At 41.8% G+C, this 25,187-nt stretch overlaps 1 protein-coding gene across 3 annotated transcripts in view; it reads right to left on the bottom strand.

Annotated features, from left to right (window-relative positions):
- ZNF800 (zinc finger protein 800) overlaps positions 1-24,959 on the bottom strand; it is a 30,592-nt gene extending 5,633 nt beyond the window's left edge. For 2 of the 3 annotated variants that reach the window (XM_077834579.1, XM_077834575.1), the window contains exons 1-4: positions 24,659-24,959; positions 23,197-23,307; positions 20,453-20,548; positions 9,684-9,827 (exon numbers count right to left, since the gene is read on the bottom strand). In XM_077834579.1, coding sequence (XP_077690705.1) covers positions 9,684-9,827; positions 20,453-20,548; positions 23,197-23,257 — 301 coding nt within the window. In that variant the 5' untranslated portion in view covers positions 23,258-23,307; positions 24,659-24,959. The remainder of the gene's footprint in view (positions 1-9,683; positions 9,828-20,452; positions 20,549-23,196; positions 23,308-24,658) is intronic. The other variant, XM_077834578.1, reaches the window with a different exon arrangement.
- Between the last annotated feature and the right edge of the window lie 228 nt (positions 24,960-25,187).

Here is a 25,187-nt window from a genome sequence, read left to right on the forward strand (position 1 = left end):
AATACTCCTCGTATGTTCCTCAAAATCCATTATCCTGAAAGTCTTACTGAATCACCAAAACTAAATTAAAAACTGGGACACATTTCCCTGCAATTCTATTATTTTCAGGATATATTAATATCTGCATATGACAGTATATTAGAATATATTATAAACTACCTCTAAAGATGTTTTTAAAAAAAGAGTTGTCAATAACCTTACAGTTAACTAGAGATAAAGCTCTATTAGATCATCCAGAGAAGATGCAAGTTTACAGTTCTTGATATAGGATGTGAACATTAAACCAATACTACATTTCTCGGTCTCTCTCAAATCCATTGACTAGCTAACACCTTTCCTAAAAACAATCAGTCAATCGATTGGCTAAAATGGCTGGTTATGAAAAGAGACCAGAATAAAATGGCTCTCTGAAGTAATAGCAGAGCAACTTGCCTCCATCAATTCCCGAAACCTACTAAGCTCCACCCGCAAAAAACAGATCAAAGTTGCAGAGGATGGATTCTCTAAGAAAATCCGAAAATGTAAAGATACCTCACTCAGAAGACTGTTTCTGGCAGTGTGGTGGGACACATGGCAGCCAAATCAGGCAGAAATGCGAGGGCTGAAAAAAAATCAAATTGCTTCCGAAGCAGACATTCTGGAGATGACCTCAGAGTAGAATTCCATCAGAGATGGTATCACAACCAAGCTTCTTGCAGTCAAGAAGGAAGTTACGGACTTGGAATAGTGAGCACTATGCTAGAGACTGGCCTAAGAGAAGCAAGTGAGAGTAGGTCTACAGCGCGATTAGATACCCACACATGGCTGGCCTGTGCCAGCTGACTCAGACTAAGGGGCTGTTTAAGTGCTGAGTAGACTTCTGGGCTCAGGCTGGAGCCTGGGCTCTAGGACCCTGCAAGGTTGCAGGGTCCAAGACCTTGGGCTGCAGCCCAAGGCCAAAAGTCTAAGCTGCAATTAAAGAGCCCCTAAGCCCAATCCAGCTGGTGTGGGCTAGCCACGGATGTCTAAATGCAGCGTAGACATACACAGAGGGCAGAGCTAGAGCAGAGAGTTATTCTGCTTATAGTGGATTACACAGAAAACAGAGTGAGAAGGATCATCAGAATTAAGGAACTGCCTGAAAATGCTGAAGGAGGAAACCCAATCTGGTAAGTAAAAAGGTTAATTGTGGAGTCATTACAGCTGAGCTGTCTGTAAGAGGTAAAGGTGGAGAAAGCACACAGGGCACTACGCCTCCCTTCCTGCCCTTCCCCCCACAGGCCTCATAATAAATAATAAACCCAGAGACCTAATGCTGAAATGTTGCAATTATCAGCAGAAAAATTTAATTATGAAAAGAAGTTAGAGCATTCAGAGTTCAAACTCAAGGGCCATGATCTCTCTGCCCTAACTTTAAAAAAGAAAAAAAACAGCACTGGGAAAATTACAGCAGCACTTAGCAGGGCAGATATCCACTGCAAAAGGTGATTCCCACTTAGCTTTCAAAAATCAGTATTATAAGACTTTAAACAAGGAGAAAGTACATTCAAGATGCTTGGGATAGAAATCCAAATCTCAAATGTACAAGACGACTCTCCAGAGGTATCAGAGTAACAGCCGTGTTAGGCTGTATTCGCAAAAAGAAAAGGAGGACTTGTGGCACCTGTAGCTCACGAAAGCTCATGCTCAAAGAAATGGGTTAGTCTCTAGGGTGCCACAAGTCCTCCTTTTCTTTCTCCAGAGGTTGTAACTACAGATAAGCCACTGAAAAACCCTTGGCAAATAGTAAAACCCAGGAAAAGGGAATTAGGAAAAGAAAAAACATACGACTCTAGAGACCATACTGGCAATGGCAGAAGTGAAACTGAACAAAAGAACTCTGATACTAGAGGAGTAACCTAAAGACTAACCCGATTTCCTGGGAGTCACCAGGAATGACCAATTGAACAGTAATTATGTTAACATTACAAAGAAAACAGTATGAAGTATGCTTTAATTGGGATGATCAGTAATAGCTGTGTTCTGCATTTTAAAACAGACCAGGAGTGGACAAACCACGGCTTGTGAGCCATATTTGGCTCTTTTACAGTAAAAGTGCGGCTTGTGGAGTCCCCTCCACCCCCACATTTTCCACCTAATAGACTGGGAGCAAAGCTTGGGGCTTCTGCCCTGTGGCGGAGTGGTGGGGCTAGGGCAGGGATCAGCAACCTTTGGCACACAGCCCATCAGGGTAAGTCCCTAGCGGGACAGGCCGGTTTCTTTACCTTCCGCATCCGCAGGTTTGGCTGATTGCAGCTCCCACTGGCAGTGGTTTGCTGCTCCAGGCCAATGGGGGCTTCGGGAAGCGGCATGGGCCGAGGGATGTGCTGGGTGGTTTTTTTACACCCCTGAGCAACATAAGTTGCATCAACTTAAGCAGTAGTGTAGACAAACCCAAAGGTGCAGGGATGCATATTCACCTGAAGTGGAGCCCCACAGGGACGCTCCTCGAACAACTTTCTGTTTCAAGTCCTGTCCTGTAAAGGACCCCCAGTTCCTTAAATGTATAACTGCTCTTTACACCAGCAGAAGAGCAGCTGTGCAAGTAATGGGGTTAAATCTCCCATTGAATTAAAAAATTGCTTAGTCTCCACCTGTAATTTTTGCACTGGCCATCGAGTCTTTTGCTCAGCGGATAAGAAACAAGGAATTCACTGCACGAATGAAACCTGCAGGAGCACATAATAAAATAACACTCTATGCAGATGTAATAATTTTATTTAAACCAAATATTTCCCTAAAATTAGTCTCTAACAAAGTCCAGGACTTTGGGAAAGCATCTGGATTTAAAACAAATTTGCCAGACTCTGAAAAGTCACACCTCCAGAAAACATGTAGGTACAAATGGACAACAAATGCTATAAAATATTTGTGTGGAACGTTGGTGTAGAGGGTTTCTACATCCATAGCGGCCAGGATGGTGTTTTCAGGAAGATCACCGATGGACTGTAGTTTCCTCAGGAAAAATGCTCTATCAAGCATTCTTATAACTACAATACCCACCTGCTGAAGTGAACAAACAGACTGACAGAGCCAGAAGAGTACCCAGAAGTCACCTACTACAGGACAGGCCCAACAAAGACAACAACAGAACGCCACTAGCCATCACCTTCAGCCCCCAACTAAAACCCCTCCAACACATCATCAAGGATCTACAACCTATCCTCAAGGATGATCCCTCACTCTCACAGATCTTGGAAGACAGGCCAGTCCTTGCTTACAGGCAGCCCCGCAATCTGAAGCAAATACTCACCAGCAACCACACACCACAACCACTAACCCAGGAACCTATCCTTGCAACAAAGCCCGTTGCCAACTGTGTCCACATATCTATTCAGGGGGACACCATCATAGGCCTAATCACATCAGCCACACTACCAGAGGCTCGTTCACCTGCACATCTACCAATGTAATATATGCCATCATGTGCCAGCAATGCCCCTCTGCCATGTACATTGGTCAAACTGGACAGTCTCTACATAAAAGAATAAATGGACACAAAATCAGACGTCAAGAATTAACACATTCAAAAACCAGTTGGAGAACACTTCAATCTTTCTGGTCACTCGATTACAGACCTAAAAGTGGCAATTCTTCAACAAAAAAAACTTCAAAAATAGACTCCAACGAGAGAATGCTGAACTGGAATTAATTTGCAAACTGGATACAATTAACTTAGGCTTGAATAGAGACTGGGAGTGGATGGGTCATTACACAAAGTAAAACTATTTCCCCAGGTTTATCCCCTCACCCCCCCACCCCCCACTGTTCCTCAGACGTTCTTGTCAACTGCTGGAAATGGTCCACCTTGATCATCACTACAAAAGGTTCCCCCCCCAGCTCGTAATAGCTCACCTTAAGTGATCACTCTCGTTACAGTGTGTATGGTAATACCCATTGTTTCATGTTCTCTATGTATACAAATCTCCCCACTGTAGTTTCCACTGAATGCATCCGATGAAGTGAGCTATAGCTCACGAAAGCTTATGCTCAAATAAATTTGTTAGTCTCTAAGGTGCCACAAGTACTCTTTTTCTTTTACAGGATGTTAGAATTTATATGGAATAAGAACAGACCGAAGAGTAAGATACTTTATACAGTTACATTAAACAGGGTGGACTACCTGTCCCAAATAATCTACAGTACTATCGAGCCGGCCAGCGCAAAGCAGTAATGGACTGGGGACGCTTTAACCCAGCCAACACTGGGTCTTTATTGAACAAGAAAATTGCAGCAGTGTAGACATCGCTAGGCTCCCTGGCTTAATGAAAAAACCACACCTTCCAGAAATGTATACACATTCTTTAGCAAAGGTTACTCTACAGGTTTGGACTAGAATTAGAGGTAAGAAATTATTTTCCCTTGCCAATGACACTCCTTGCAAATAATCCTGATCTTAATCCACATCGCAAATCAGAGAACTTCAAAAATTGGAGAAGCCATGGAATACACACGGTTGGCCAGCTACACAGTAAAGAAACTAACTTATTTAGAGATCAAAACTAACTTTAACTGGTCTGCTCTCCCCTGGTACCAGTACTTTTAAGTCAGGCATTCTAACTTTCTGTATAAAACAGGTTTTCAAGAAAGTGAACTTTAATGACATCTGGTCAATAGAAAGCAAAACACATAACTAATTTCTATCAATCTTTGCAGACATCTTTCCCAACCAAAAAAAAGTTCATATATGACAGCTAGGAGAAGGACCAGTTTAGAAAAAAATTACCACAGAGAAATGGTGTTTGATCTGGAAAAGAGGACAAGACAACCTCAGTCTGTAACACAAAAAAAGAAAATGTCTTTAAGGTACTATTTCACACCGCTCAGGTTCAAAAATGAATATTGACTGAATGGTGATTAATGTAGAAACTGTGATGAAAGGGGAGATATTTATACATATATGGTCAACATGTCCAGTCATTAGAAAGTACTGGGATTCAGTCCCTAAGTAGGACCACTTAAATTGCAAAGAAATCACAGTTTTCAGAGGTTGGTCATGGCATAAATGGCAAATTTTGAAAGTGTGTTACACATCCATAAAATTTGCTATTTATGCATGACCAACCCACGAAAAACATGTCATTTCTCTTCAGCATTTCTCAAGTTAGGGGCCCCGACCCTTTTAAGGGGTCACGGTATCGTCACCCTTACTTCTCTCCCTGCTGCAGGCAAGTGGCACGGCCTTCAGAGCTGGGTGGCTGGAGATCAGATATCACGGGGAAGACCATATTTCACAGTCCATGACACAATTTTCATGGCTGAAAATTTGGTAGACCCCTATCCATAAATAAATATCATGAAGTGTTGGATATTTATTACCAAATAATCCTTTGGTAATCCTCTTAGGGCTTCCTAATGAAAATGGTGACAAAAGAGAAAATGAAGAATTAATCTCTCATCTTCTAATAGCTGCTTGGCTACTGGTAGCCTCTTACTGGAAAAAGAAAAATAGCTCAACCATAGAGGAATGGTTTAAAAAAAAAAAATAAGGGAGGTTGTGTTTATGGAAAAGTTAACACACCATTATGTACCCAGCAAGAGAAGGGGGGGGGAGACAGATGGATATTTAGATATCTGGTTACATTTTATTCAATATTTCAAGTACATTAAAAAAAAACAAACAAAAACGAAAAACGGCACTCCTGCCGATTTTTTTTTTTTTTTTTTTTTTAAATAGTAACATTTGCTAGACAAGTCTGGTCTGTTATATGTGTACAGAGATTTCACTCAGTTTGATCAAACCATGAGAATCAACAAACAGGTGTTGCAACGATGCTCAATCTGTAACGCAGTAACACCCCGTTAAACAGAAAGATCTGATGACTATATTCCTCATTAAACAAAAGCTAATTGTTGTAATGATTGTTTTGTTTCTGATATTTGCATGGCAAGGATTTGTAAACTCATTAAAACTTTGTAAATGAATAGATTTTAAAAATAGCTGGTTGAAGGTTCACAGATGCTTTGCATTTTTATTATACCTTCATACTCACAACAGCAGCTTTTAAAGTTTGTTTAAAAATTGAGGCTGTTCATATGTATACCTATAAAACGAAACAGGGACTCAATCTATTTAATAGAGTTAAATATACTACACAAAAAAGGTTGTCAATAGCGCTTGCTTTTCCTTGGACAGTAATTGTGGTAGTCTTGCTTGGACAGTTTGTTTTGTTTCAGTGGGATAACAAACAGTTGTAGATAGAATGGCAGAGATAAAATTAAAGTTAATCTGATTTACACTTTTCTAACATTAAAATCAACACTATCACAAAAACCTTACACATGCTGACTTCCTCGGTATTGATAGGTCAAGAGAAAATTTAAAATACTGTATCTTACTGATGTATACTTTTCTTCTCATACTTTCTCACTGATTTTTCACTTGCATGCAAGGACTCAGATTAAGAAATTTGTCAGTTTATGAAGATCTCTGCACATGAATTTAAGTAACATTGTAGACACTGTCCAAACATCGTGAAATTAGTTTCTGCATTAGGACAGAAAATTATTTTTAGTTGGTGCACAATAGGGGTCTTTCATATGCCTTTATTCATATAACATAATAGATGTCAAGGCTAACCCCCCTCCCCACCCGCAGTTAAATAGAGGACAAAACACCAAGGGCTCGACTATAGCTTTATAATCTACCCTGAATAAAGAGTGGTGAATAGCTGCATCTCAGAGCAGACCAGAAAACTAATGATGACTTAGGGTCACAATTTGTCTCTTACTCAGAGGAGGAAGTAAGTTACTTCATCCCTTTTCATGGAAAAGCTTATTCAACCCATGTGACTGACCAACTACTTTGGCCAATAATTTAAGTGGGGAGCCAAGGCTGCTCCTCCTCACCCCCTTCTTGTGGGGAGAGGAGTATCAGACAAGCAGTCACCACAAGCTTCTTAACTTCCTCAGCCACAATCCGAACAGGGACTAGTAAAGGAGGCCTTATTCCTCACTTCCTTATAGAGTCAACAAATACGGACTGTGACAATCTAGCATAAAAGGGGCTATTGGAAAAGGATTCTAAGCTTTGAAGAATATTTTCAAATATCTACATGTTTTTGAAGCATCCAACCCTGCATAGACAAATATTCTAGAAGAACAGAAAAGCAATCCCTAAGGGCATGTCTACACAACAGTAATTACTGAGGTGGCTGATGTCCACACTACCCTCCTTCTGTCCGTGGTGCGCGTCCACACCAGGAGTGCTTCTACTGACTCAAGAGGGGCAGTGTGGGGGCCTGAGAGCTCTTCACACAGCTCTCCTCCAGGAGCCAAGCTGCCCCCTGGGCTCTCATCTCCGAGAGTTGGAGACAGCCACCAGGGCTTCTCATCTCCCTGTCAGGAGTGGGCAGCAGCAACCTAAGCTTCTTGCCTTCCTGCTTAGGGGACAGCTGGGCTCTAGCTGCCTGGCTTTCTTGTTAATTTCACGGCTCCAGCATGCTCAAATTTGAGTACATCTAATATTATGCTCCTCTAAAATTTAATATCTACAAAATATTTGCCCATTACATCTAATTCAGCAAGATGGATAAGTGCAACAGAAAAAAAATGTAATCCAGGAATACTGCCAATTGCATTTGCTCAATGCGTTTTCAATTTCAGATCAGAAACTCTTGATAACATGGTTTAAAAGCATGCTCGGTAAAATATATTTTAAAAACTGATTAACTGCCAATGTTTTCACTGCTGTAAAGAGTGTAGATATGGTCCTTTCCCAAAAGGTTTTAATAAACTGTTAGACACATGAGCTACAAAATTTTAATAGCTCAATTCCATATAATCCTATGGATAGAAGTTGCACAGAATACAAAAATTAGATGGACGAGTCCAAAATATGTTCTTTCCTAAACTTTTCACCCTCCTCCCTTTATTTTTGTCTATTTTTTTCTAGTTCAGTCCAGAAAGTATGAGAGAAAGTTAATGCCATACACTTGCATGGTAATAACAGAAATGCTTTACCCATATCTTCAGTTACTAAATGAACTTTATTAGAATAACATCAACCCATCCTTGTTACTTTAATGGAGCAGCAGGCACAAATAAAACCTCTGTGCATGAATATAACTTTAAAGTAAGATGGGAATGAGGAAGTAGACCATTAGCTAGTCAAAAAGGCACTGTAGGCCAATAGGTAAGGCATAAGGCAAAGACTTAAGCCTGGTCTACATTAGGAATTTATAGCTATCGCTTTGGTATAGCTACATCTCAGAAGTGTGAAAAATCCACATACCTGAGAGGGGTAGCTATGCCAACCTAACGCTCAGCATAGATCAGCACTAGCTCAATGGAAGAATTCTTCCGTTGACTTAGCTACTGCCTCTCGAGGAAGCAGATGACCTACGCCAAGGGGAGAAGCCCTTGTCAGCACGGGTAGCATCTACACTGACGCGTTACAGCAGCTCCACAGCAGCATTTTAAGTGTAGACATACCATTAGGAAACCCAGGTTCTAGTCCCAGCTGTCACTAACCTGTAGCGTAACACCAGGCAAGGCAATTTACCCCTCTATGCCTTCACTGCCCCTTCCATGCTTTGTCTGTCTGGGCTATTTAGGTTAACATCTCTTAGCTTTAGGAGTTTTGTAGCACCTAGAACAATGACCTGATCTCAGCTCGGGCCTCTGGGTGCTACTGTAATACACATTACTACTATTTCTAACTAAAAGGTTTTTTTAATGTTGATCTTTTCCCTTTCCCTACAGGTCACTAAACAAAGTGATTTAAAACTTGCCTATACTCAGAGGTACTGTGTCAAGGGTCTTAGCCTATGCCAATCTAAGTTCTAAGTCTATCACATTTGTAAGTTTGTCTCCTCCACCTCCATAAGAACAAAACCAAATTCAGGTTGTCATCTGGGTATACATTATTTTAAATTAGTGTATATTTTGTCATAATATACTAATCATTTTTAACAGCAAATTATGTGTCAGGTCCATCAATAATCTTGTGTTTTTCCTCACTGCACAAAGGATTGGTTGAAGGAAAATAACAAAAATCTTAAGAGTTCAAGCAACAATATGCTAACAAAAGGCATGTGTAAAAATAAAGGTGACCAACTTTTAGATCTTGAAAGTGTCCTTTTAAAATTATTAATAAAATACCACTACTTGTTCAATAATATATCAAGGCCAACATGAAAAATTACCTAATACTGTATGGCACATCACAATGCTATCAGCCTTGGCTCTAGATCCCTAAAGGAGAAATCTTCAAAATCATCACATACAAGACCTAACCTCTTTTATATTTTCTCACTCTTTTTTCCTGTGGAAATACAGGAGTTTTCAACTACATTGAATTTCATGACTTGGCTCATGATTCTGCAAAAAACTGAACACTTTCATAACTTTACTCATCCTTTGCAGAACCAAGGCCTTAAGTTGCCATGTGGCCCAAATTAATATCTTTGGAGCATCATTTGACCTCGTTCTCTGCATAAAAAACTCCCATTTGACACAGGAGATTTTCCAGCCAGATTGAAAAAAATGAGTCTGAAAGTGACAAGCTAATAGAAGTGAAGTACTTCATTGCTTCACTGATCCTCTAATTTACCTGGTAGATTAGTTACATCTTGTTTCTGATGGTGTTTTTACATATAATATAGAAGGGAAAATTTCCTCAATTCTAGGTTGTTTGATTAAATATTTCAGTGAATAAAACTTACTGTCATCCATCTGGAGACTTGGAGGACAATAGAACTTTTTATGAGTAATTAAGTTTGGTAATCCTCTGAAGAGACTGCGGCATATTTTACATTCAAAAATGGTGTCCACGTCTTTTAACAAGATATGTTTAAGTTGTTTAGTTCCTGGAACAAAAGAAATTTTACACTTAAAATAAGGTACTTTTTTTTAAAGTCACTATCTGATTAAAGCAAAAATATTTTCAAGTCAAATAAATTTCAGTGCTAAAGCAGCAAATAATACAAGACAAAATGCCATTATCATTGTCATTTGTAAATCAGCTACACACTTTCTGGATTATTACATAAAGACTAGGCTGAAGAAGAAAAAAAATCAAGATTACAGATATTGTGAAAAGTAAAAGGACTATAAACTTTAAGATTAAAACCAACAGCTAAATTCAGAAAGGGAGTTTTTGGTTAATGAGTTATAATTGCCTATCAGGTGGAAGGAAAGAACAGCCACCTAGTCATTTAAATCATTATTTAGCACCTTTTCAAGCTCCTCAGACAGCTCTGAGGATGTACAACAAAACACGTTCACTCAGAAAGACTGTCAAACAGGGCAGAAAATTGTAAAGAACATAACAAAATGAAAAGAGAAGAGTAGACAAATTCTAGACTTTTACATGAGGGTACCAGAGATCAATGTAGTTGCACTTATATTAGAGAGCAGAATTTGGACCCATATCTTTAGTCTGCCTACTGTCTTCCTCGCTGAAGAAAAATACAAAATTTAAGATCAGTTTTGAATTAGCACATTGTGTCAAGCATAGAGTTTGTGTTTATAAGCATGCAAATGTTACACTTTAGTTTAAAAACCACATACATAAAGTGCAGATGTGCCTTGCTAATGTGCTCCAACCCTGACTTTTCCTGAAGAGCCAACTAAAGTGGTGAGAGAATAGTTCATGCTCTAAATCCATTCCTTCACTGGCCTCTGTGTTGAAACTGCTAACAAGAGTGCATATAGTGATGGTGGGTTTTGTAATATGGAGACTTGTCCACTACAGATTTTAGTGAGACACTGGTAAATCAAGATGGGGCTTAACTGAGTTATTATTTCAAATTTCTTTAATATGCCAGGTCATTAAGAGAGAAGTTAAAAAAAAATACCTGAACAAATAAACAAAAAGAAAACCCATGAACTGGAACAAGATTACCAGTTAATGTCAATCTATTAGATGTAAAACGATAAAAACTTTACATGATTACTTGCGCTGTTGATTCATCACAGTTAACTCACGTGATTAACTCAAAAAATTAATCTCAATTAATTGCAGTTTTAATCGCATTATTAAACAATACCAATTGACATTTATTAAATATTTTTGGATGTTTTTCTACATTTTCAAATATATTGATTTCAATGACAACACAGAATAAATAAATGTACAGTACTCACTTTCTATTACAAATAGTTGCACTGTAAAAATGATAAATAGTATTTTTCAATTCACCTTATACTAGTACAGTAGTGCAATCTCTATCGTGAAAGTGTAATTTACAAATGTAGATTTTTTTTGTTACATAACTGCACTCCATAACAAAACAAAGTAAAACTTTAGCGCCTACAAGTCCACTCAGTCCTACTTCTTGTTCAGCCAATCGCAAAGATAAACAAGCTTGTTTACATTTCATAGAATCATAGAATATCAGAGTTGGAAGGACCTCAGAAAATCATCTAGTCCAACCCACTGCTCAAAGCAGGACCAATCCCCAATTTTTTTTGCCGCAGATCCCTAAATGGCCCCCTCAAGTATTGAACTCACAACCCTGGGTTTAGCATGCCAATACTCAAACCACTGAGTTATCTCTCCCTCTCCCCTTTATGAAGACATAATGCCATCCACTTCTTATTTACAATGTCACCTGAAAGTGAGAACAGACATTCACATGGCACTTTTGAAGCTATCATTGCAAGGTATTTACGTGCCAGATATGCTAAACATTCATACGCCTCTTCATGCTTCGACCACTATTCCAGAGGACATGCTGATGCTGCTCGTTTAAAAAAAAAAAAAAGCGTTAATTAAATTTGTGACTGAACTCCTTGGAGGAGAATTTTACATCTACTGCTCCATGGTTTTACCCGCATCCTGCCACATATTTTGTGTTATGGTAGTCTTGGATGATGACCCAGCATATGGTTATTTGATTTAAGAACACTTTCACAGCAGATCTGACAACACACAAAGAAGATTCTAATATCAGATTTCTAAAGATAGCTACAGCACTCGACCCAAGGATTGTGGGTTAAGAGATTTTAGCTCACTAAGTGGGAGTCCTCCTGTTAAAAACAACTGGAGGTGTAGATACGAACCAAGGGACGCACCCCACCCATGTACTTATTCACTACACCAATACTGACTTGGACTCTCAATACATTGTATGGGTGGCATACCCAAGATCACTTATCCACTGACATTTTAAAAACTCCCACACCCCAGTCTGGGTCTATGCTGGTTATGTACTATGTATGTATCTTGTGAACCTTGTAACCGATACTTGTAATCCCTTATAACGCAAGGCTGACCCCAGATGTACAGTACCTTCCCTCTTAACTCGTGAAAATTTAACTTTAAACATTAATATTACTACCTTTTCTGAAAATATAAAACTTAGTATTAATTTATACAGAATATACAGAGATCAGATGCAAAGATCCATAGCATCTATAGCAGCTTTGAGCAGTTGAACTAAAATAATAAAATAGCTGCCATAAACACAAAAAGTGAAACCTATAATAGTCACTGAAAGACTAACTTTGATATACATACTTAAAACAAAACAAAAGATAAATTTAACCCTTGCTTTCTGCATTGGAAGTCAAGAACTCAACAGTATTTCCTCTAGATTTAGTATAATCCAATTATTTGTAACAGTCTATAAAATTGAACAGCTGAAAATAAGATAATATACAAGTTTTTGTGTGGTTTACATATCTTCTGACAATTATGGAACTAGAAAAGAAACTTGCTATAGTCCCACAATTTAGCAGAAATACAAATATCTTCATTAACTGACTGAAAATACTCAAAAATATTTTTGACTCAAAGATTCTTCTGCGGAGTTGTGAGCCCAGATTATCCAACTTCAGTAAAACACAAAAAAACAAAACATCCGAAATGCAAGATTTTGAAGTTATGTTGATTTTTAAATTTTACAGTGTTTGATAAAAACAAGAGGTTTTTTTTTAATATGAATTGAAAAGTATATCTTGACAGTGTTTTGACCATAAGATTTTAAAGATATTCTTAACAGAAGTTAAAAGTAGATAGCACTACATGTACCATAATATCTAAGTGCTTTGAGAATTGAGACAAAGACTGTGTGATCGTAACTCAAAGCTCAAAGTCAAAGGAAAGGCTCCCTTTGACCCTAAGAGGTTGTGGACCTGGCATTATGCACACAATTATTAACTTTACACTAGGATATTATGATTTTAGTATTCTCATAAAACTTCTGTTTTCTACCTTAAACTATCTAAACCAGCGTTTCCCAAACTGTGTTCCGTGGAACACTGGTGTTCCACATGATGTGAATAAGTGTTCCATGAAAGAATCTAGAATTTAATTTTGACTCTTGCACTTCATTTTTGTACTACTTTATACACGCTTTCCAGTTAGAAATTGTTAGTTCAAGTTATTTTAAATTTGTATTTTTGCTTTGTTTTGTAAAGTAAAATATATTTGAGCATAAATAAATGCAATTTTTTAATTTGAAAACCAAATGACTACAAAATAATATTATAAGTGTTCTGTAATAGGCTAAAAAGTGTTCGTGACCAAAAAAGTTTGGGAAACGCTGATCTAAACCACAACACTTAATATCAAGGCTGGCATTGTATCTGGAGATCTCCTCTGCCTATATACTGCAGTTCATATGAAATGTACTAGGGTCACTCATTGTTGAAGTCCCCAGTCAACACCATACATACACATTGCAATTGCATCTACGTAGACAATCAAATCACACAGGTTAATCTTTGTCTTAACCATTCAACAGGTAAGGGAAGGGCATTATGCACATCCATGAGGGAAACCAGATAGCTCTTGCCGATTGGCGCAACCCACAAGTACATGGTCTAAACTGCCTACTACAACAAAGCATGGAGTCAAAGGTCTCCACTTGTGGAATGGTCAAATGTGCTGCTAGTAACTACATCTGAAGCGGCTGAGCTTTACCCCAAGATGGCATGAAAGATCAAAACCAGGATGCTGGGCTGTTGGATTTGTCATGATAGGTATTAGCTACATTTGAAGCTTGAAAATAGGAATACAGCAGAACCCTGTTTATCCAATCTAATTGGGACTAGGGCCGGGGCCAGATCGGACAATCAAAAATTTGGATAATCTAGAGAATTGGAAAGTGTAAGGCTGCAGCACCATCTAGCGGCCACAGGAGTGATCATCAGCTTCTGGACCTGTGTACGCTGGTTGTTCAGTTAATACAGAGCTGGATAATGGCGGGTTGGATAAACAGGGTTCTACTACACTCGTGCCTGTTTCTGCCTGGCCTAGAAGCTACTCTCAGCGTAGGTAGTGAGTGTCAGAACCTGGTCACAAGTACTGTGGTTTGGTCTGAAACTCGCATGATCTACCCAGGAGTCATGATCTACTGTTTGCAGTATTGCCATTTCTTCTTCACCTCCCCTTCAAATGTTTTGTCCCTGTCCACCTCTGTAACATTTATCAGGCAGGTAGCAATACTATTTGAAGGAACTGGGTAATGGTGCTGTGCTGCAGCCTTCTGAGCACCACCACCAGTAACTAGGCACAAGAGGCTGAGTTAAAAATGGAAGCATTATTTCCCAGTATATTAGCTTTTAGAGAGTTTAAGACAAACCCTATTAATTATAATGTGAGTTTTCTTGTAAAGAGACAGCTGAAAAATGAAAATAATCTTTCAAGAAAGTGCACGTGATTTTACATATTTTTATAAAATATAAACAACTTTATAAAAATCAAAGAAACTATAAAGATTAATCTACTGTGGCAATTTACTCAGGTACTTTAAAAGAATACAACTCAAATAAACCATATAGAGACTCTTAATTAAAGATGAGTATATTAGTTAGGGACTATCTGGAGACTTTTTTTGGTCTTTGGCGTCAGGGAAGACTGGCCCATAGGTTAGAACAGCATTTCACAAACTGGGGTCCGCAGACCCTGGAGGTCCCTGAAGGTACTCCAGATGGTCCGCAGGCCCCACTCATCAAACTCCTCTCCCTCCGGAGGTACAGCGGGACTAAGGCAGGCTCCCTGCCTGCCCTGGCTCCGCGCCACTCATGGAAACGGCCAGCACGTCCCTGAGGCCCCTTGGGGTGGGGACAGAGGGGTCTCCATGAACTGCCAGCGCCCGAGCACCGACTCCGCAGCTCCCATTGGCTGGGAACTGTGGTCAATGGGAGCTTCAGGGGTGGTGTCTGCAGGCAGGGGAAGCGCACCTGGCCCCTCCCGCCTAGGAACTACTACCAGAGAGATGTGCCAGTCACTTTCAGGAGCCACCCAAGGTAAGCGCTACACCCCAAACTCCCTCCCGCACCCCAACCCACTGCCCCAGCCCACAGCCCCTCCTGCATCCAAACTCCCTCCCAGAGCCCGCACCCCCTCCTGCACCCCAACCTCCTGTCCCAGCCTGGTGAAAGTGAATGAGGGTGGGGAGAGTGAGTGAAGTAGGGGGGATGGAGTGAGGGGGGAGGGAACAGGTGGGGTGGGGCCTTGGGGGGGAAGGGGTGGCATGGGGGCAGGGCTTGGGTCTGAACGGGGAGCTTGGGGGTCCCCAAAAAAATTAAAATGGGGGTCCTCAGGTTGCTGAATTGAGAATCGCTGGGTGACAGCACTAGCCTGGGGCGTGGAAGACTTGGGTTCAATTCTCTGCTCCATCAGAATTCCTGTGTGATGTTGGGCAAGTCACTTAATTTCTCTGTGACACAGTTCCCCATAATATTTCCCTACCTCACAGGGGTGTTGGGAGGATAAATATATTAAAAAGTGTGAGATGCTCAGAGACTATGGTAACAGGGGCCATTCGAGTACCTAAGATATCTGCACTTTATCCACAAGTAAACAGTTCACATAAAACATCCAGTGGAAAAAAATATGAATTTACTTAAACTGTTGGTGTAGTAAGGCACCATACTCCAGGATCATTCGTCATACAATGCAATATCTCAGAAAAATATATGCTATAGTTAATTTCAGAATCCCAAGTCAAAAATATTGATGTAGTCAGACAGGTGTTATCGTCACATCTGTATCATCAAGATATTCTTCAAGCTGACCTAGAACGCCAAAAAAATTAACCATGGCCCACCGTAACACTTCACAGATGGGTTCCCTTCAAATAACAGTTCTAAGTTAGAATCCCTTGAATCAAATTTCTTCAAATACTTAAATATTTTTGATATACCCATTATATATTTGTAATAGCAATGATTTTTTTCTGCCATCACGTAAGCATTTTGGGGAAAAGGTATGGAAGATTGGTGAGACTTGTTTAAAAAACAATACCAACTCAGAGAGAGTTCATAGCAACTTCAAACCAGAGAGAAATGTGCAAAGAATCCTTTCTGAGGGCAAGCTGTTTACCTGGATCTCATCCAGAAACAGCTGAATTTTTGCACAAAGTAGAACCATTGAGGAAACATACCTAAACATATTTGAAGATTTCCTACATACAAAATTCCACTAAGTGCACTAATTAGCGTGGGGAGCGGGGGGGTTTTCCAATTTGTTAATGGCACCTGACAAAAGATTTTCTGGTCAGTGAAGGTAGCATGCTTCTACCACACCAGCAGCAGTGGAATGAAATTTACAAGGAAATAGTCAATTTCACTGATACTACTGCCCAAATATGTACTATATAAGAGTGAAAATAACCAGATTCTTGTGAGTTTAACTGTAACATTTTTGGAAACTGTCAACAGAACAGAGACAACTTCCTTGCTGTTGTGGGCACACTGCAGGGGAAGAGAAAAGATCTCATCCAGCTTTATGGGAAATGGGGATGGATGCAATGACCACTAGGCTTCTCAGGAGGAGGAAGCCTCTCAATTCCACTGAAGCATCTCCATCTTTTATATTTATTTTTGGATAGTACGCAATTGTCAGCTTATCAAGTCCCAGTAACATTCTGAGACTATGAAACTAACTCATCATGAAGCTTATAGAAGACTGGCAGGACTTCAGCTAGTGCAGCTACCCCACTGACAAGAAGCACTGCAGTAGTCGTAAGAATCACAATGTTTGTGTATCACATATGCAATTTTATCATTCAAAACTTCAGCAATTTGTTCTCCTGGTATAATAGCATTCAGCATGCATACCCTTATAACAATGAGGACAAAGCCATATGTATTTTTTAAATGTAATATTAGATTATGAAAAACTATTGGAATTGCTTAGAGGGTAAAAACATCCTGCTCTCTTGCCCAATTTCTGATGAAGTGAGCTGTAGCTCACAAAAGGTTATGCTCAAATAAATCTGTTAGTCTCAAAGGTGCCACAAGTACTCCTTTTCTTTTTGAAAGGATCAAAGGTTTCTTCCATAATGAAATGTCATTTGTTCAAAAGTGGTAACTAGTAAAAAACCCTAGTCAAAAGTTGTTTTTCTTTCTGACCAACTGTCTTGATGCAAATGAGAAAAGAGAGGGAAGTAAGCCATGAATTTATATGACATGCCAGTAAAGATATTCTGGAATGGCCTGGGTACAAATTACTTGAAATTAGGTCACTCTGCTACCCAAGGAGACTCCAGATAATCTGCTTCAGGTGGGAGAAAGGCACACACAAATTTGAGGCCTTAGGCAATTCCATCCAAATGTTCCATCTTCTTATAAAAGGTCACAGATGACGTATCTCACATCCCATTTTCCCTCTGGTCACTGTATTATATGTTTCTTAAATGCAAATGAAGGGAGAATACAGAAGTCTCATCAACGACTTTTCCCCCCCAACATCCTCATACCGCGGATAGCCAACGATGATCACAAAGATCTGCAGGAGCTAGCACAGCCATATTTCTTGGAAGTTATATAGTAAGAGAGATGATTCACAAGTCTTTCAATCACACACATAGCTATGTTGCCACAGATCTAAAAGGAAAATCTCTAAATAAATTTAGATTTTAGCATTAAAGAAATCTCCCAAAACTTTAACACTGCTACTGAATCTCTGTTTTTATGCTGTGAACTATGGAAATAAAAATGTACTTTAGTACATTTCAAATGGGTCTGCCCTTGTACTGGATCAAAGCTTTCTAACATTACCTATACTGAGCATGCTCAACCAAAACTCAGTTTTTACTGTCAGATACATATATTCATTGTCATGTACTGGCACTTGTGATGGGGTGTACCAACCTCGCACTGGAGGGAAAGGATTAAAGAGCTGATCTAGGCCTAAGACGCTACACCCCCTTCCCTCTGTTGGGCATGATCCCAGTGAAGGGAGCATTTAAAAGGGATCAACTCAGCTCAGTCTGGGCTGACTAAGGAGGAGAGCAGTGAGGTGCAGCAGCCTCCTGCTGGAAAGCCACCGAGGCTCTACACCACCAGGACAGAGTCTCATCACCAAGCCGCTGGAAGCTAGCTGACCGCAGGAGCAGAGGGTGGCGACTCATTAGGGCCAACAGAAGAGACTCTGGAGACAGATCAGAGAACACAGGAGCGACCTCATGTCCAACCTTTGATGTCGTCGGTGGAACTGAAACAAGTGAAGGAAGTGATCCAGAGAGTGCACTTGGAGATCTCAGGCCCTGAGCCCTGTGTAAGGACCACTGTTTCAAAGGTCAGATCCCAAAGGAGTAGGATGGGCCCAGTTTCCCTACCCACTCATCAGTGGGTAACACTACCCTGAACAATAGCCACTAGGCCAGCGATTCTCAAACTATTTACCATTGTGGACCGCATATGCGGCTCTCTATCTGTTAAGTGGGCCACATCCACACAATATATATATTACCCTGTCAGCTGTGGCTGGCCAGTCAGGCACATGTCTCTCGATGCCTGCTCCCAGACTGTCAAGGGCAGGGCTGATCCCACCCACCAAGCCATGGGGGACCCTGGCTGGGAAGCTACCCATGGGACACATTTCCACCCTGCACCAGCTCTCCCCCCGAGATGGGACTTACAGGGCAGCCTCCTGCTCTGACTGTGAGCTCCAGGTCAGGACGTGACCAGCAGGGGACCGGCAGGCGGGCACTATCTGGTACAGGCAGGTCAGGGTGCAGCCTGGAGCATGCTCCCCGCCCCCCCCCCAAAGGTGACACACAGCTGTGGCTAATGAGGGGACGTGTTCCCCCACTCCCGTTCCGATTTCTCCAGACACCTCTGGCATGGACGCCCAGAAGCGAGGAGGCAGTTCTCACCCCAGCAATGGCCCTCTCAGTCATTCCCTTCTCTTCTCCCTCTCCCATCCCTCTCTTCCCCCTCCCTTTTCCTCTCCCCACCACATCCTCTTTCCTCTTCACACTGTCCCCTGCCCCGCTCCATCCTGCACCATTCCCCTATCCCCTTCTCTTCGCCCTATCCCAGCCCTCTTCCTTCCCCACTGCCTCATCCTGCCCCCACATGGGCACTAACCATTATACAGAAACAAAACCCAGCACACATAGAAGAGGATGACAACAGGCACTAGGAACCAGGAGGTAGTGTCTCGGAGTTGCCAGCTCAGCCAGGGAGAGGTGCTGAGCGAGTTGGCGCAGCATGGGAAGGACAGAACCTTCCCCCCCCCCACCCACCCTACACAGGCTGAGCAGAGCAAGCCCTGCTCAGCGCTTGCAGAAATCGGGGTGGGAGGAAAGGGAGCAATGCCCCTCCAAACGACACCTGGGTGGTGAGAGTTGACGACCCAGGGCCTCCCCCTACCCTGGCAACCCTACAGTGTGTCCCTACAGCATGGGAGCTCCTCCCCTACCACAGAGGGCTGCTTTGTCTTCCGTGCTGGCAGGGAGCACTACAGCAGGGCTCCATGGCACCATCTCCTCCTCAGCCAGCCCCGCCCTTGCCAGGACCGGGGAGCAGCAAACTTTGAATTTTTTTTAGCACACAGCTGGGTCATAGGTATGCGCTAACTGGGCCACAAGCTGCCTGCGAGCCGCAGGTTGAGAATCACTGCATTAGGCAAAGCAGCCTTTGAACTCTCGTCAGTGGGCGACACTGCCTGAAACTGTAACTGCCAGGGAAACTGACCCTTGGAATTTTGCTGCTAGATGCTACGCTCCGGAATAACACCATTAGGTGATGCTACCGAACCAGAATACACAGCCAACCCTTGACAGCACTGGAGAAGACAAAAAAAATCCTAGTATTGTAATAGCAGTGCTGTTATACTACTATCTATATAACAGTGCAAGACAGACACTAAATTTTTTTTAATTCTCTTTTTAAAGTTTGAGGAAAAAACATCAAGAAAAGGCATGGACCCTTAGCAGAAATTGTAACTGAGATAATGACAACTGTGCCACAAAAGCAAAATTCCTTGAAACTGTCTGAACTTAGCAACTTTAAAAATGAAGTGGTTTTAAGAATATAGCATAATGTAATTGGGACTATCTTTTCATCACCTTGTATAAAAATACTTCCTAAAGGAACTGATGATCTCACAAGAACAGAGCTTGAAACTCAGCCAAACATTTTGCAATTATGTGTAGAAAATTGGTTTTATGGAATCAGTAACCTTACTGACACACTTGTATTATCACACAGTTAGAAGGAAATAATTAAAAAAAAAAACAAATACTCATACCTGATCGAAAACACTCAATAATTTGTTGAATACCAGATTTTGACATCTGCAGAGGTTGCTGTAACAAAGGAGGATCACCAGGTTCTAACAAATACACTGCAAGACATCAAGGATGACAGTTAGAGAGGACACACACACACAGACACGTATATATATGTAGATATATTTTAATATTTGAGGCTGGTTGAAAAACAGGACAAAGTCATCAGGAAAAATTTTGTTCCCTTTTTCATTGAAGTTGAGAGCTAATAAAGGTGACTAGCCCTATTCCTTGTAATAATAAAAAGGGCTTAGGGATGGCATTTGGAATTTTGCACTCTCACCTCCTTGCTGTTGAAATTAATTTGAAGAGTGACAAATTTTCTAACAAAGCTGTTTATTTCAGGCAATATGTTGTGATTTTGATTAGTTTTTTTAAGTGTATGATGTTTCATAAACATGGATATGAGTATGTACGTACACAAAAAAAAAAGAGAACTGTAGATAACTCAGTGGTCTCTGCCAGCTTAGACTATTCAGTTCATAGAATTGCCTGTTAGATTGGCATTACTCAAGACACCTTGTGCCATCTCAAAATCCTAGTCTCATTTTTTGGTGCAAGCAAAAACAAAATAAGTATGTGAGGAAAAAAATGAAAATGCCAAATTCAACATCTGCATGCATATGGGCAGATCCCAGTGACTTTAATTGAAGGTACAGATTTATATTCAAGGGTTGACTGTGCCCTCAAAAGAACTATTATTTAGAACAAATGTACTAAATAAGTATGAACATATCTAGTTAATGTTTACTGCAAATTATATATTTCAATTCTTATTCATTTTATATTCAAGCATTTTTTAATCAAGCAAACTTCAGAAATGATCTCACCTAAAATGACACTTTTTCTAAATCTGATTTAGATTCACCTCCCATTCTTTGTAAACAATATTAAAATATATTTATAAACTCTAGTGACAGGTAACTAAAAAGCTAAGACATCCCCAGTGGTCAAGAGAGTCCTATTTTAAGTGGGATATACTGGTGTATAGAAAATATCCATATTGATACGGACACCATAACCCTTACCCTGCAAACACTTACACAGATGAATCATTTTACACACAGGAATAGCCCCATTTAACTCAATGAGGCTACTCAAATGCAAAGTTACTTATGTAAGTGTCTGCAAAGTCAGGGCTCAGATCTCCTTAGGTATTTCTACACTGCAATTAGACACCTGCAGCTGGACCTATGCCAGCTGACTTGGGCTTGCATGGCTCAGGCTGCTTAACTGAAATGTAGATGTCTGGGCTTAGACTGGCACCTGGGCTCTAGGATCTGCGAGATAGGAGGCTCCCAAGATGTCTACATCACAATTAAACCACATATATTTGTATTAAAGGGGTCAATGCATAAGATAAAACCATTTTTGAACATTAACAAAAATAATTTAGACAAGTTTCAAAGACAAAGGGCAATACTGCCCTAGAATATGAGCAAATATAAACAAATTCAAAATGCAATGATTACTTTAGGAAAAAACAGCCTATAGAATGGTGGACTTTTTATTCTATCCAACTATGCCCATACCATAAACACTGTTAAAACACAAACATATGTAACAACCATTATAAATCATCTAATTGCTTGGTGATATCTAGCACAATGACATATTGTATCCTACTAACCTACTTGCCATTCTTCGAAAAATAAAAACAAAAAAAAGTACACTTTGGACTAAATACTGCCTCCGATATACATGTGCTACTTCCACGTGACATCAAGGGGAGTTTCATGTGTGAACTGGACAAAATGCATGGTTGTAAGGCAAGAATTGTATATACAATCTATTTTTTTAAAAATTACAACAACTCAAAACTTTCTATTTAGATAGAAAGGTTTATTGTTGAGACTATTCAATTTATTTCTCAAAACTACCTTTAGCCAAGCAACAGATACACTTTCAGAGTTGGTAGACAACACTTTCCTCCTATTAGTCCCAAACATTCATGCCATTCATACTTTAAAAAAGGAGGATGGGGGGGAAGAGATTAAAAAAGAAGAGGAAACCTCCTCATAAACAGCATTACCACAACAAAGCAATAGACAAAAAGAAGAAGAAATTGGTGAGGAAACATTTCTGTTTGAAACTTACAACTATAAACATTAAGTAAAACAATAATGAGAAGTCTCTTAACAAAAAGATAGTTGGACTCCACAGTGCACACTTCCACCTTTACATATGACATTTTCCATGTTATTATACAAACCTAATTTCAAAACAAGCAAGTGGTAGTTTGGGGCTGGGGGGGGAGGGAGGTCTCAAAAACAAATACTATGACTTTGTCAATATTTAACAGATAAGATATAAAGTAAATCCATCCTCTTATATTTGGGCATAACAGAATACAAAAGAACATACAGACTAGAAAAAAAATCAGAACACTACAATTTTTAAAAATGCAGATACAAGGTGACTGCTCTTGGTATCTCGCCTTCCCCTCAGTTCAGTGCACACAATGCCCATGTGAGCTTGGGGGTTATTATGCACCCTGTAAGAACTAAGAAATTGATCTTCCTGAAGTAATTTACTGTGACAGTTTTAGGATATTTAAAAAACATTTTAAAACTGCAATTAGGAAACTTCATATTTGCCAAAGTAATGGCTTCATTATTACAGCATATTTCTGTACAGCTAGTTTCTGAAAGCCTCTTAGAGGACAGAATCAATTAAAAAAACAAAGTATTACAAAGCACTATACCTGGTTCACAGCACCCATGGTGATGATGGTCAGTCTGACAACACTTATCCCTTAGAGGCATTTTCTGTGTGCACGACCTACTTTCCTTCTACATCCAGCAGCTTGTTTCTGCTAAAATAAGCAAATTCTCTGTCACCTCCCAGACCATAAGACTTAAACAACACTAACATCATACCCCCACATCCTTAAGACTAAAACAGCACTGAACTCGCTCAGAGGTCAACTGTGCCTTTTTTAAGATGGAAAGTCTATATTATTTATCAACTATTTTCAAATCTAAAAAATCTGTTTACTTCAGTGCATTTCGATGAAGGGCAAACGCTTCAAGAGTAATAGAATCAAGGAAACCCTTGTTCCTCCTAAACTCCAGTCATGTCCCTAAATAAAATGACAACATAACCAACATTTTGGATCCCTGGCTCCTACAAGAACCAATGTTAGGCATGTGTAAAACATAAGGCTGCACAAAGATCCATGGTTTTGGGGTCCCTTATGTTTGTCAACACCACTTTGCCTAACTGTAGGGACTTAAGCTATCTTTCAGTTATTCTTGTTTGTACTACCATAGCACCCACAATTGTTAAAACCCACCTAGACCCTACTGGTTGATGAGATTCACACGACTCATCCCCCAATAACAACAAGCATCCATAAAGTTGTGAAAACCCAACTATAACTCCTATTAACAATATTGACCCACACAGCTGTCAAATGTTCAGCTCCATAGCTGCTCTGTGCCAGGTACTGAAGTGTGACTGAGGCCCCATATACTGTATGTTACTTCATGAATGCCCCCGCCGAACTTTTTTTGCCTCCAGACTAGGGACAGGAAAACCCTGCCCTAAAATACCTCCAGAAACCTGCCCCACCCCTCTGCCCCAACAACAACAGGAACCCTGCCCTGCCCTCCCGACCCCACGGCGCCCCCAACAGGAACCCTGCCCTGCCCTCTACCCTCTCCCCCCAGGAACCCAGCCCAGGAACCCAGCCCAGCCCCCCCCACACACACCACCGTGCCCTGACGCCCCCCCTACCCCACCCCCCCAGGAACTCAGCCCTGCCCTGCCCCCCACACAAACCCAACCTTGCCCTGCCCCCCCAGGAACCCAGCCCTGCCCAGCCACCCCCCAACCCAACCTTGTCCAGCCCCCCCACCCCATGAACCCAGCCTTGTCCACCACCCCTTCCACGAACCTGGCCCTGACACATACCCCGCGCTCCCCCCAGGAACCCGGCCCTGACCCCCTCCCCGCCGCCCCCTGGGGGGACCCGGCCCTGCTCTTTCCCCCCGAACCGGAGCAGCGCGCAGCCCGCGGGGAGAGCGGGACCGCCGGGCGCCTGAGCTGGGAGAGCCCGCCCCGCACACGGGGCAGCTCGCGCCGTCCCCGTTTCCCTGGGCGGCGGCGGCAGCTGCCGCAGCCCCGCGGGGCCCAGGGCTCCCGGCCGCCCGGGCTGCACTTACGGAGGCTCCCGGGGACGGAGTGCGGGGCAGCCGCCAGCTCCCGTCCCGGGCGGCGCGGCTCACCCACGAGCCCCGCGGGGAGCGGGCGGCGGCCGGGGCTGAGTCAAGCGGGTCCCGCGCGGAGCCGGCAGGTGACAGCGGGCGCCAAAGCAGCGCGGCGGCCGGAGGCAGGGAGCGGAGCGGGGCGGGACGCTGCGCCCGCGCAGGGAGCCGCCGCACCAGCCTCCGCCGGGCGGACTCTTCCCCCCCGCGCCTCCGAACTAAACTTCCCCGTCCCGTGTCCCGCCGGCGCAGCAGGAGCGGCGACCACTGACCCCGGAGCCGGATGGGCACAGGGGCAGGAAGTGACTGCGGCCGCGGCGACTCGGGGCGGCGCACTGCGCAGGCGCCGCACCCGGCTTCCCCTCGCCCCGCCCACACGCACAGGTGCCTGTCCGGCGCGCGGGCGGGGCGCGCTGTCGCTGGCAGGAGGAAGCGGGGCTCGCGGCTGGGCGGCCACCCACGTGGGCGAGTCACGAGCTGCTTGTCT

This window comes from Eretmochelys imbricata, chromosome 1 (genome assembly GCF_965152235.1).
Source record: "Eretmochelys imbricata isolate rEreImb1 chromosome 1, rEreImb1.hap1, whole genome shotgun sequence".
Classification (NCBI taxonomy): Eukaryota; Metazoa; Chordata; order Testudines; family Cheloniidae; genus Eretmochelys; species Eretmochelys imbricata.